The sequence below is a fragment of the Talpa europaea genome, assembly GCF_964194135.1.
Source record: "Talpa europaea genome assembly, chromosome: 1".
NCBI lineage: Eukaryota > Metazoa > Chordata > Mammalia > Eulipotyphla > Talpidae > Talpa > Talpa europaea.
Window position 1 is genome coordinate 141331599 of NC_140073.1, and position 14512 is coordinate 141346110.

A 14512-nucleotide genomic window follows, 5' to 3' on the forward strand; every position below is an offset into this window, starting at 1 on the left:
GGCTGGCCCTCATTTAAATTAAATCCACAGCCCCCATATTAAATAAAAAAAAAATAGCACCCATTCCCAAAGTCTTCATGCTTTTATTCAGGAATTTCCTTGACCAGAAACTTTTAATGATTTCGTATTTGGTTGTCTTAGACTTTTTGAACTTTTAGAGTTTGGACTCATTTTTTTATCAAAGATTCCTTGAGGGAATTAATACCTGTATCAATTCTAAATGAATGAGGGGTGAGTATGTTGGAATGAATTTACTGGAATGAATAAAATAAACCATCATGGGCATTTCTAAATTATAGTAGAGCAGTTAAAAATCAACATACTACATGAGATAGAAAGCATACATTGTATAAAAATGAAGAATGATGTAAAAAACATAAAATAATAATAAAAAATAAATACAAATAAATAAATATAATTTTGTCTGTAAATGAAAAAAAATCAACAGTTGTACAATAGAAGGCAAAATTAGCTGCCTTGTATAGGCTAGTTATTTTATATCATACCTACAGATAGTTAAGTTTCAGGAACTAGCACCACCTATGATAGCAGAGCTTCTAGACTTGACAGATGTAACTCCAAGACCATATTAAGATAAACAACTCTGACGAAATGTTTTGGCATATACAATAATTTGAATAACCGTGAAGGAAATGGGAAGTAGTCTCCAAAAGAAGATCCTAAAGATAAGCTGCAAGAAGGGATTTGGGAATCTAAGGCATTAAAGAAGAGACAAATGGAATTATGGGAATAATTAAAATTTACTACATCTCTTTTCTTTGGGAAGGAATAATCCACTCATTTTATTTGACTATAGCAATAAGGATAGATCACAAGGTAAATTTATTTCTCTTGTGAGTAACCTCAAAGAATGACCAACTTAATTTTGTATCCCACTCTCTGTTCACCCCTGACTCATCTCAGAATATCTGGCACTTGTGTTTTTTGCATCATTCACTTGTGTTAATAGTTGTTGGAGGGGCCTCCCTGGTGGTGCAGGGGGTTGAGTGCAGCACTGTGAGGTTGTCCACCGCTTCTGCAGTGCGAGTTCGATCCCTGGCCAGGGAGCTATCCACATGGTGTGGCAGACCTCTCCTGGCTCACCTGCTGCTCCCCTCAGCAGTGTACTTTGGTCTATCTGCCTGTTCTGTTCCCTGCTCTCTCTCTGGTGAATCATCTCACCTCCCAAGCCTCTGGCCTGTACCCCAGTTCTTATAATCATAAATAAATATTAAAAAAAATAGTTGTTGGAAGGATAAACAGGAAGAAAGTAAACGAGATATAGGATGCCAGAAAGATGTTCATTTATCCAAGAAGTGGCCAACGAAGTGTCTCTGGCCTGGCACAAGTGGAGAGGTCCTCCCTTCTCTCTCCTCAACTTTCCCCTCTTCTCTACATTGCCTTTCTATCTTTTTATCATCCTCTCAGTCATAGTTACTACAGCAGAGAGTCATTTCTATCCCAGTACAGTAATCAATAGCAAATTATTGGCCTAACCTTCCAAATGGAACTACATGAGAGTTTCTCATGGTGAGTTTTCAAGCATAAAAGAGAGTATTGTTGGCTGGGTATTAACTTTCATTAGCATGTAAGCCATTCTTAGTTTCATAAAGAACATTTGATTGCCAAGGTTTTTGAGACTGGATTTAATATACTCCAAAATTAAGATTCCTTTAATGCTAGAGTATGTACATAGATGTATACACACAAAACAATAAAAACAATGACCTCAGAGCAAAAAAATAAGGAGCAGCTTTCTTTAAAAAATTCCAGATTAGGGCCTCCCCTGGTGGCGCAGTGGTTGAGCGCTGGTCTGCAAAGCTGCCCGCAGCCTCTGCAGCACCGGTTTGATCCCCGGCTGCTCCCTGGCCACCGGTGAGGGTCCCACATGGCACACTAGACCTCTCCTGCTGCTCCCACTGCTCCCCTCAGTAGTGTGCTTTGGTCCTTCTGCCTGTTCTGCTCCCTGCTCTGGCTCTGGTGAATCCTCTCACCCTCCCGCACTTCTGACTGTACCCACTGCTTGTATAAATAAACAAATATTTAAAAAAAAAATTTCCAGATTGAAAAACTTTTATGCCAAGTATTATCACTCTGTGATTATTCTAAAGTAGGGATGGAACAGAAGTCCAATAGCAAGAAATCCCTTAATTCATCACTCTCAACAAGAACCATCTTGAGAGTATTGAATTCTTCCTAATAAACTGTCAGCTAACTGTCAGCAACTAACTACATTTGCGGTGGAATTTGCAGGTCTAAAGCACTAGCATTATCAAGGGTATGGATGCCTCAAGGTGCTGATAAAGATAACTGGCTTCAGCAATAAACATCTATTTGTCTCAATTCAAAGGTTTTTTTTTTTTAATATTTTTGATGGCTATGTAGGGAATGTATTTAAAATATCTCACTATTTGGAACATGGCATCCTGGCTAGGGAGTATTTTCCAAGCCTGCTCCATTGCCCTGGGAGAAGCACCTGGTCCAGACGCCTTAGAGAAGGAGAGAGGTTGTAGTGAAAACGGCAGGTGGTTGTTTATGGAAGGATTTTGCCTAGAATTTGTTTACTTATTTATTTACATAAATTTCCATCAGCACAAATATGTATTCCTACTTACTTTGAAATACTTTGAGTATTTCTTTTTTTTTTTTAAAGATTTATTCATTTATTCATACAAGCACTGGGTACAGTCAGAAGCATGGGATGGTGAGAGAATTCACCAGAGCCAGAGCGGGGAACAGAACAGGCAGACTGACAAAATACACTGCTGAGGGGAGCAGTGGGTGTGGCAGGAGAGGTCTGTCACGCCATGTGGGACCCTCGCCGGCGGCGGCCGGGGATCGAACCGGCACTGCAGAGGCCGTGGGCAGCTTTGCAGACCAGCGCTCAACCGCTGCGCCACCAGGGGAGGCCCCAAAGTATTTCAATAGTAATATTTCTCAAGCCAAAGCAACCTGTATATAGCAAGCCATTTAGTCTCCAAATTTGCCTTGAACTATGGGAATTTACTTTGAACCAGCTTCAATAGTCAGTTGCTTGTGTTTATTACCATATTATTACAGTTACTTCAGGGAGCTGCTTATATTTCTGATCCTTACCAGTCAAGTTTGCTATTGTCATTTCCGCTGGCTATTCCTGGGATGACATATTTACATATCCCAGTAAGAGTCCATAATTAAATTACCTATAAGCAATGTTTCCTTCCTGAACAACAATGAAGCAAACAAATTTTGTTACCCATACTTGGCATAAGAAACTTTTGATTTTTAAAAATTTGAAATAAACAGTAATATGAATAATTGGAAGCTTATAAATCTTTCATGATGAAAGACCTTCAAAGCAATGATCTTCTTCATAGTCATAAAGTAATCAATCCAGACACGACACATATATCTAGTTAGACAATCTTAATTCAGGAATAGATCCTCATGCTGTATTCTCCAGAAGTATCATTGACCAACAGAAGGAAAAATGCTGGATGATTTTACTCATACATGGAGCATAAAGAAGCAATGGAAAGAAACAAACCAAACCAAACCAAGCCAAACCAAACCAAACCAAACCGAAAACAAACCCTTGGAGTCTGAGTATAGAATTGAAGTTACTAGAGGGGATAGAAGGGATGAGGACAAAGGCAGGAAAGGGCCCAGTGGACTATGGTGGAAGGTAACTGGATCTTTGGTGGTGGGTGTGATATGGTAACATACACTTGAAGAGGTGTGAAGCTATCTTTCTAAAATGTATACAGTATTACAAACCAACATTACCTCAATAAAATATATTAAAAATCCATGAAATTAATTAAATATTATTATTTTAAAAAAATAACAAAAGTATCATTGACTAATACCAAAAATTAACTTTCAGCTTTACTTTGCCTGTGTCCATTTTGTTGGTTAGTCAGTGGATGATTTTTCTGTTTTTACACACTGATATGAGTTATGTTTATGAATTATTTTCATTGCTTAGTCAGTCTAGTTAGTTATCAATATAGAAATAAACTAATAACAAAAAAAAGAAAGACTTACTGTGCAGCCAGGCTGCTTGGAGACAGGGGCAGGCCACCATCCTTACTCCACACATGGGTTGTGTTATCGGAGACCCCTGCAGCAATAACATTCATATTGGTGAGACTGGTTGCTTAAAGGCTTTATCTTTCTCAGCAAAAAGCATCCCAGGTCAAATTAATGAGGAGAAAAATGCAGAAAATTTGCATAATTTTTCTTCAAAGGATATTACAAAAATGTATATGCTCTCGTTGGAAACATTTAGGATATTTATAGGAAATAAATGCTTAATAATCAAAACAATCCCAGTGGTCAAACACATATGTTTCTAACATATTCTTTCTCTAAGAATCAAGCCATACATTAACCTAGCCTAAGACCTGTCTGCATATACACCTGTATTCTATCCTAAGACCTGTATGACTCTTGAATTCATAATGCAGCCTGACTAGCACAGGATTTGTTAATAACTGAAGGAAATTTGAAACTGCTGAGTCACTGGATTTTTTTTTCCTTTGCCTTCGGTTGTCTAGGATGTAGCCTTAGGGAAGCATCTGCCATCACTAATCTATATTTTCCAGCTTTCAAAAAGCAGCTATACTGATTTCAACTGAATGTGACTGTGAATACAAATCAGTTAATGTTAACAGAACTGTTCTGAGTGGTCTCAAGTGACAGGAAGGTTTGGAGTGTGGAAGGCAATCACTAAGTTGGGTCTAATGGAAACCATATGTGAAGATCTGATTCAACTCTGTAAATTGCCCCAGGTCTCTGATTCAGCTTGCTGCACAATGCTGTTACAAAGGAATTAGTGTGCCACAGCAATTACCTGAAAAACTGAAACTTGAAAAATTGGCTACCACATAAATAAATAAATTACTTAAATTGGCTACCACATAAATAAAAACATCATAAATCCAACCCTTTCATTGGGCCCTTTTAGGGAAAACAGTTCCACTTAGTTCAGTCTTCTCTTCAGACACTACTCCTCCTTGTAAATAATACAGTATATATCAGTGCTGTCATTTCTAATATTAGTCTGATCATTTTCAATTGGACTTTTTATTACCAGTTTTAAAAGTTTTCCTAACACCTCCCAAAGTGGTCCTAGCATGAAACTATGCAATAAAAATCATTGCTACTCTTCTAGTGCTAGTTTATTTAAATTAGCATGTAAAAAAGACTATGACAGAACTAAAGAACTAATCTACTTTTTTATAAGTTGTGTTGGAGTCACATAGGCACCACCCCTAGTAGCCAGTAGAGCAGCTTTTGCAGTTTTCCTGTTCAGCAGCACGGCCTTTTTATGCTTCAGACAAGGTTACTGAATGTTACTGCTTTGGTGATAGCAGTGCACCAGTGAGTTAAAGGATCAAGGATGGAGATATGTGGGCTAAATAATTCTAGTTAATTCTAGTTATTATATGTTGGCATCCATATATGGACTAATTGACGATAAAATTGTGGATATTTATGCTTTTGCAAAGTCAACATACATAAGAAAAATTTTCCATGATCAAATCTTGCTCACTTTGAACTTCCATGTGATGGTGACAGTTAATTAGCATTTGTATACTACATCATTATGAAGTTTCTCCTCATCATGAAGCTATTAAAATGAGTAACTAGTAGAAATTTACTTTGTACATATCAATGACCAACTTGACCCTGTTAAGTAGGGTTTTTCCCTCTGGCCATTTTTCCTTCTGGATTATAAAATATCTTGGAAGAAATACTGTACTAATTAGGCTTTAATGAAATGGAAATGTTACAGACTTTTAAAAAGTGAAATTTTACTTCTTTTTCATTTGTAGAAATAAGTATATTTAAAAATGGTACCCCAGTGCTGATAACCTCTTTTCATCAGTAAGAATGACTTTCTATTTAAAGATGTAATTTCATATAATTTACTACTTTCCAAAAGAGCACACTTCAATGAGTCACATAGGTAATCTCTGCTCTCAAAAATCAGTGTTTATAAATGGAAATACTGAAGTGTATTAAGTGTGAAGTAGGGACCTTAGCTGGGGCAGAACTGAAAATAACATCCCTTAAGAAAGGAAGTCAGGAAAAGAAAAAAGGAAAGAAAGGAAGTCAGGAGACAGCTTTATTCCCAAGGATTTGAGTTTCCACACTGTTAGGATCACTAAGGAGGCTCCTGAAGAAATCTTGGAGTGCATCAGAACCAAGGTTGAATCAGAGCTAGACATGAACTGAGGTATGTTGCAGAAATCAGAGGAAAAGGGAGATGGCTGGAGAAGATTATCATCTGGAAAGGAATCAGTCACGATTAGTCCAAGTACACCAGTGGCTCAAAGCAGGAGTCATTCTGAGGCTGGGTGGTGGCAGGTGCTTGTGTGACCTCGTAAGACTTCCTGGAAGCAGGTGTATAATGTTCCAGAGAGCAGATGCGTGTGAGGCAAACTAGAAAACAGCTCAAGGGAACTGGCTTTGGGATAGACAGATACAGGTTCTAATCTGAGTTTGGCCACTTGCTGAATATATAACACAGGTGAGGTGCCCAGCTTCTCTATGCCTGAGTCTCTTTGCCTGTAAAATAGGATAATAACTATATCTCATAAGGAATTTTGTTGAAAATGGATTTAAGATAAGCAGTTATTATTGATGTAAGGCTAGAGACTCCTATACTGTTGAACTTGGGTCACTCATTGAGCCTTCATTAGCATGTTTGAGTCCCTGAAGGATCCCCAGAAAGACCTGGAAGGATTTATCAAAGGCCACAAAATTTCTGCCCATGTAGGTAAGGAGTTGAAGTTAATCATTTTTAGGAATTGACCTTAACGCTACTGTATTGGGATTCTCATGCCAATGGAATCAAAAAGGTAAGAAAATTTTAAAAGATTAAGCACGCCATATTTTATAAACATACTTCCTTGTCTTCTTGAACATCAAATGCTATGTTTTAATACATGCCAACATCACCAGCACATGCAGAGTGATGAGACATACAGCCATTGTTAAATACTGAAAACTGAGCTATATTGTTCACCAGGAAAAGTGTTTTGCTGTCTCGGTTAATATGAAATACTGCTTATTTCTCTGGCTTCTAAGGAACTTATGAGCTTTTGTCCTTTGGGAAAAAAAAGTCTAGCTTTATCCCTTTACTTTATATAATTATAAGGTGTGAGTCTGAAGATGAAATGGAAAAGAATGGTAAGAAGAAGCTGCAAGTCTTTAAAATACAAGTATAAAAATACAGAGGAAATAATTAGTGTTTGTTAGTACACGGTCTGGTTTTCCAGCCGACCATTGTTTTTTAAAGAATAAGTCTTATCCCACCCCCAACCCCCTGCTGCCAATGTTCATCAAGACCATTACATTTAACAACAGTCTTGCAAGTTTAGCCATTAATTCTATAATTGTAGATGTAAAAAATGCTCTGGACTAACGGAAATTGGTATCTAAGAATATATTCAACCCTCTAGTGTTAAAAGCTTTAACAAACTGCTTTTCCTATGAAAACTAATAATTTAAGAACTTATAATGAACAGCAACTTGTGGACCAATGCTCTCAGGATACTCACAAACTCAGTTGAGAAAATTCTAAATTAATTCAGGAGACATAAATACTAACCAAACATCTTACTGGGAAATAGAGATTTACTCTTTATAGCTCTACATCTTTGTCTGTATATGTCTGTGCATTTCCATATGTGTGGCATATAACACTATTCTATATCTAGAAAGATGACATCTGCTGACTCACTAGCAACATGCTAGCTTGCCTTACTAGGCGTGGCAGTAGATCATTGCCATTCTAATCATGATCTGATGTCCAGCATACATTTTCAAGGTGGTTGGTTGAGGGTTATATTTTTAACAATGAAAGATTCATCCTTAAAAGATTCATCATTAAAAAGCCAGAGGTTGGTTGGGCCTCCCCTGGTGGCGCAGCGGTTGAGTGCTGGGCTGCGAGGCTGCCTGCAGCCTCTGCAGCACCGGTTCGTTCCCCGGCCGCCGGTGAGGGTCCCACAAAAAAAAAAAAAAAAAAAAGCCAGAGGTTGGAAATGTGGGTGAAAATACTGCAATTTAGTGTAAGCTTTTGTTGCAAAAAGTAGTGGCAGAAACCTATTTCTTGAGGCGTATTCCATGATATTTATTCCCCATACCAAGTATAATCACAGTTTTATGTGTTGAGAGATCATTTTACCTAAATAAAAGTCCTAAAAAGTCCCAGCCTCTTTTCTAGCCATTTCTTTCTCCATGCTTTGATTAGCTAGAAATTCAGATTTAGTCATAGTATGGCCCCACCTAAGAATAATATCCATAAATGATTACTTTGGTAGCACTGTTGTATATTTCTAACAGGCTCTGTGACACAGAATTGATAAAGTGAGATGGAAATATAATACCTTGAGCTGGGGAGTCCAGAGTGTATAGCAGATGTGTAACAGATTTATGGAGAGTCCTGAAACCCTCGTTAGTTGTGACACGCGGATAAACCTTCTGTACCATCAGCAGCACACTAAACAGTGGAAAAACAATTAAACCAGATTGCATTGCAAGGTTTGTAGACAGAAACAAAAGGTTATTCAAGGAGAAAATGACTACAGTATAGAAAATTATTCTTATAACATAATATAACATAAAAAAACAAGATGTTGCTTTTGTCACCTAATTGCTTGTTTGTCTGTTCATGCACAAGATCCCAGCAAAATGTTCTTGCACCTGTTTCCAGGATTCTAAAGCCTTGGAACTCAAAGGCCTTAGAGGAAGGGAGCAAAGTTCTCATCAGTTTCTGCTGTGACTAGAAATAGTGGTTAGGAACAGGTGCTTCCAATGAAAGGCACTATCTTTTTGTTTTTAATTAAAGGGAAAAATTAAATATTGGAAATTATTTGCATTAAAAATAAAACCCAGATAAAGGATCAGTTTCAGGAATGGTGCACAAATATTTAGTGATGCATACTTATCTTTTGCAAAACAAATGGTAATGTTTGGGGGGAAAGAATAGGTGCTTATCCTAACTGAAGACTGCATTTTATCCTCTAAGTAGGCACTAGACACTACTCCAAGGGTATCTCAAAATTAGTATCTAGACTAACGACCATGGTTTCCCAGGGATTTTTATGTCGCTAGTAAAAGGGGTAGTGTAAACTGGGGATGTCACCCAACAAATTCCCTATGCTTGAACTCATTCCATGCCTTCCCAAAGCTACCCATTACTTAAGAAGTGCCTTTTTATCAAGTTTTTGTTGTAACGATTGAAGGATAGGCGTCCCCAAGATGTCAAGAACAAGTCTCCCTGCGTCACCTTGGCCTGTGGGTTATTTTGAATGGAGATCAATGGATCAGTTGAGGCAATACTGGTTTCAAAAGAAACTTACCATTTCCTGAAGAATAAAGATTGGAGAAATCATCCAGACTTAGCGTTTATCTTCAGAAAAAAACTTCCTATTAAAGAAACCTCTCTACATGGCAGCGCAAACATCTACTAACAGTGCGAACATCTACTAACAGTGCGAACATCTACTAACAGAGCAAAAACTTAGATGTTTTTGTCATATAAGTCACCATCCTCACTCCTTGAAAACCGAGGCCCCTATCTCATACCTCCCTCAGTATGGAATTATATTTGTTCTTTCCTCCTACTAATCAGTCTGCTGTTCATTTCATTGCTCAATTAGCGTAGGGAGAATTCAGAGGGGTAGAAGAAAATTTCCTCTCTGCCTAGTTGGCATTGTGTGTCTGACTTACACAAATATAGTATTTATACCAATGATCACGGTTGAGTGGATACTTTACTTGATAGTAGCTAGAACAAAAGATTTTTTTAAAAAAATATTTATTTATTTATGCATACAAGAACTGGGGTACAGGCCTGGGTGGGGGATGGTGAGAGGATTCACCAGAGGCAGAGTGGGGAACAGAACAGGCAGATTGACTGAAATACACTGCTGAGGGGAGCAGCGGGCGAGACAGGAGAGGTGTGCTGTGCCATGTAGGTAACTCCCTGGCCGGGGATCAAACTCATGCTGCAGTGGATGCTGATTGCTTTATAAGTTGTGTCTTAACCCCCTGCACACCAGGGAGGCCCCAAAGGCTTTGTTAATGGTTTGCTATTGCGATTTTAAATGTACTACAAATTTACTAGTAGTTTCCCTAGTCAGCTAAAGGCTCATTCCAGCAATTAGATGCCTATACTTGCTTGATGTATTCTATAATATTTTTGGAATTTCAAAAGTTTAGATTAAGATAATTGTCATTTTAGCTCCCTAGATATGAATGAGAGTTATTTGGAGAGCTAAATTTTCAGTGTTGCCTAGTTAGCTTCTAATATTTTAGTAGTATGTGTAAAAGTGTGCATAGGTGAATATAACTTTCTTTTTTTCTTTCTTTCTTTTTTTTTTTTCTTTAAGATTTATTTATTTATTTATATAAGCACTGGGTACAGTCAGAAGCGCGGGAGGGTGAGAGAATTCACCAGAGCCAGAGCGGGGAGCAGAGCAGGCAGAAGGACCGAAGTACACTGCTGAGGGGAGCAGCGGGCGGCAGGAGAGGTCTGTGCGCCCTGTGGGAACCTCCTCCAGTGGCCGGGGAGCAGCCAGGGATCAAACCGGCGCTGCAGAGGCCGCGGGCAGCTTTGCAACCCAGCGCTCAACCGCTGCGCCACCGGGGAGGCCCTGAATATAACTTTCAACGTATAAATGATTTTCTTTAATTCTCTAATAATTCCATGAAGTCAAATTTTATTTTCTCTGTTTTGCAGATGGGAAAGTTACATTTCAGAATGTTAAATAACGTACAAAAGGTTATTCAGTTAGTAATAAGTAGGGCTGCTTCTGCCTAATTGCAAAGTTCATATTCTTTTCATTCTTCTCCTTACTTCTGCCACAGAAGCCCTGCCTCAACATGGGGATGGAGGGGGGAGGCAGAGCTTTCTGACAGAGCCCACCGGCATTGTTAAGTGCTACTTCAGCTGTGTGTGTTGCCATAGGGCATGGAATTATTTTTTTTAAATCTCTGCTCTATATACCTGACATTTAATATCTCAGGCATTCATTTTTATATTTACCTCAAGAATCTCCCCATGGCCAGACTTTGGGTTGCTGCTGAACCATAATGACCATAGAGACCAGTTAAAAGGTCTCAGGTCATAGATTTCTGACCCTCGTCTCTCACGTGACCTTCTGCCTGACTCATCTGAGCTGTTATATTAAAGTAACACTGCTCTCTTGGCAATCTCATTAAAAACAAATGTGCTGATTGTCTATCCCTAGTGTAGCCTGCTTGTCTCACTGGTAACAATTCCCAGGAAAAAGTGCCAGTTCGTTTGGATGTTAATTTCAGCTACTCCTGCAGTGGAAATTATCTGCATTATTGTTAGTGACTTTATTAATAAAATTCCAGTAGACTGAATTCATCCTCTTCTAGTGAAATATAACTTAAAAATTACTATACCTGTCCCCTAACCCCTCTAAAACCCTTTGAACCATTTTTGATCAAAATATTTTCATTTTCTTCTTTTTATGTTACAGATTTTTTCCTTTTCTTCATCATATAAAAATGGAAATTATTCCAAACAAGCTATTTGTAAGTAAAGATAATTTTAAAAAGATTACATGATTCATGTTTCAAGTTTCTTATTCATAAATGGTGTATGAGCATTCCATTTATTCTATATTCTGTCACAATCGGAGATAGTCCATCTTTTAAAATTTTACCCATCGTAGTGAGAGTGTACTGATATCTTATTGTTCTGAATACTGTTTTAACGCTTCTCATTGCTACCTCATACAATATAATCCACTCTCCTTTTCCTTGAGTCAATTTACCTGTTTGCTTCCTAAGACAGAATGTAAATAAAAGTAAGAAGATAAACTGCCAAAATTTTGGGTGAGCGAAAACTTCCCTACAAGCTAAGCTGAGGAGCAATATAGAGAATCAAACTTCCTAACTTCTTGCTCCTTTTGTAACTGAGTTGTTGTGGGTTCTTGTGGGAAGAGCTCAGAACTTGGATTCGGATTCCTTGAGTTCATGTCCTGGCTTTACCACATATAAACTTGAGAAAGTCATTTGACCTTCATAAGCTTTTGTTTATCTTTCATAAAATGGGAATATTGGTTTCTCAATCTCAAACCTCTGTTGTGATAACCAAATGAGATTAATATTCCATCACAAGGGCTTGGAACAAACAGAAACTCTTGGAAGCTTTCCAAAGGAGATGAGAACAATCTCTTCTGGTGCTTCTGATATTAGCAATGGAACATGTCATGTTACTAATGACATATTAGAGAGGAAATTTCGGTTCCAGAGTTAGAAAACCCTGGTTCAAGCCCTCTTAGTTGCATGATCATTAAATAATTGATTTTTATGACTTCCTGTTATTTATAAAAATTTTGTAAGGTTCAATGTGATAGATGCAGTATGAAAAGGGCCCAGCAAAATATCTGGTACACAATAGGCATTCAATAATTGTTAATTGTTGATGTAACTGGTGCTGTTTTTAATACACATTTCTAAATTAGCTAGAAGGGACAGTCAAAATCTAAATATGAGTCCATCAAACCCTAAGTGCTGGGCATGCTTGGATCTCTTTAAAGGGGTTTCTCCTGCAAAAGTCTTCCAGTCTTTGTGTCTCTATGTCAAATAAAGCTAACCCAAATGCAGTCTTAGGAAGATCATTTATAGATTGGATGTATGTGAGAGGGAAGCCAACCTCCTTGAGGTGGTTTAGTGCAAGACTATAACCAACGATGTTGTTTTATATTGTATGGCACCATAAAAACCAGTGAGATATTTTCTGCTTGAGCAGTTTAAATGCTAGCTGCACAGAGCTCTGCTTGTTCCTGAATGAGCCTGACCACGTTCTAATGTACCATTCGTCCTGCTATACACTTTTCTCAGTAGCTCTGGGATACCAACATTAGTGCTCCTCCTTACTTCCTACGTACACTTCCATAACCCTGAACACCACAGTGTTTCTTTTTTGCTTAACTAGTATACTCATTGCTAAAATCTGGAATAAGGTGTTGAGGGATTATTTGCACTGTGTTTAAATTACTTACCTACCAATAATCCCCATAGGTAACATTAAAGAAATAAAAAGGACTTATTTTTGGAATAGTAATTTCTACTGAATTCTGGCATTTTCTTACCTGTTTGCATGTCGAAGAACATCAAATAGATTGTTCAGTGTTGTGGCATTCTGGAATACATTTGGAAAACTTGAGAGAAATTGCCACACAGCTGTTTTCTCTTGCATTTGTGAGAAGAAAGACAGTACTTTGACCATTTCCTGAAATACTATTTTCTGGTTGTTGGGATCACTTGACATCTTAAAAAACAAAACCACAAGGAGCACAAAATGAGACTTCAACATTTGTAGTCATGTGGCTTATTGTTTTCAAAAGCATTAAACAGATCTAGATTTGCACATAAGCAATTCTTACAGATTTTCATTCAGTTTGCAGTCATCTTTTACTTGGAAAAATTCTAACCATTTCTAATTTCCTTAAACATAATTAGATTTTTTTTTCCCTGTACCTGAAGAAATTGGTATATTTAAAATATGGTTAGTTAAGCTATACTTATATATTATACAAATATTTTAAATTGTATTTTTGGAAATTAAAATTAATTTTTTAGAACAAAATTTGTCTTTTCCAAGGACTTGGCTTAGGGGCTGCCGACAAAGCTCTATATCTATTAGTAGTTCTTATGTTACTTGGGAGGAGAGCCCTTAAAAGTGATATATATATATATATATATAGATATATATATATATATATATATGAAATTGTTTACTCTCACAATTATACATACCTAATGGAATAAAATATTTCTAAAGTTCTGTTGCTATACTAGGATCTTCAGTTATAATAAATTATTTATAGTTATTGAACCCATATAATAAGCATATTTTGCACTATAAACAAACAAAATCTTGCTTTAGCTCTGGATTAGAGAACCTAGCTAGTACTAGTATTTTCTGTATTATATTCCCATCTAAAGCAATTTCATTAATAAATTCAATCACACTAGTAAAGTCAAAAATTTGTTCTGTCTTAATTCAATCTTTCATGCTGAGGACATAACTTTGAACAATGTATTCTTTTTTTTTTAAATAATAAATTTTATTTTTATATTCCCCCATACAATTGCAAACCCCCCATTCTGACCCCAATCCCTCCCCTTCCACCCCTCACCCCCCAAAAAGTGTCTCTGGTTCATAGTTTTTTGTTGATTTTGATTTTCACTTTCTTATAGTTATTCATTTTTCTGGCCCCTTATTTAAGTTTTCTAGATTCCTGCTATGAGTGAGACCATCCAGTATTTTTCTTTTTCTTTTTGGCTTATTTTGCTGAGCATGATCCCTTCCAGCGTCATCCATGTTGCTGCAAATTGCATGTGTTTATCTTTTTTGAATGCTGAGTAATATTCCATGGTGTATATGTACCACATCTTCTTGATCCAGTCATCTATTTTTGGGCATTTGGGCTGTTTCCAAAGCTTAGCTATTGTAAATAGTGCTGCTATAAACATA

At 37.2% G+C, this 14512-nt stretch overlaps 1 protein-coding gene across 2 annotated transcripts in view; it reads right to left on the reverse strand.

The window, feature by feature from the left end:
* Window positions 1-14512, reverse strand: part of ABCA12 (ATP binding cassette subfamily A member 12) — a gene marked incomplete at both ends in the record, with an annotated part of 165905 nt that overhangs the window by 81532 nt on the left and 69861 nt on the right. For both annotated transcript variants that reach the window (XM_084238060.1, XM_084238059.1), the window contains 3 exons: window positions 4027-4102; window positions 8379-8491; window positions 13125-13303. In XM_084238060.1, the coding sequence (XP_084094186.1) occupies window positions 4027-4102; window positions 8379-8491; window positions 13125-13303 (368 nt within the window). The remainder of the gene's footprint in view (window positions 1-4026; window positions 4103-8378; window positions 8492-13124; window positions 13304-14512) is intronic.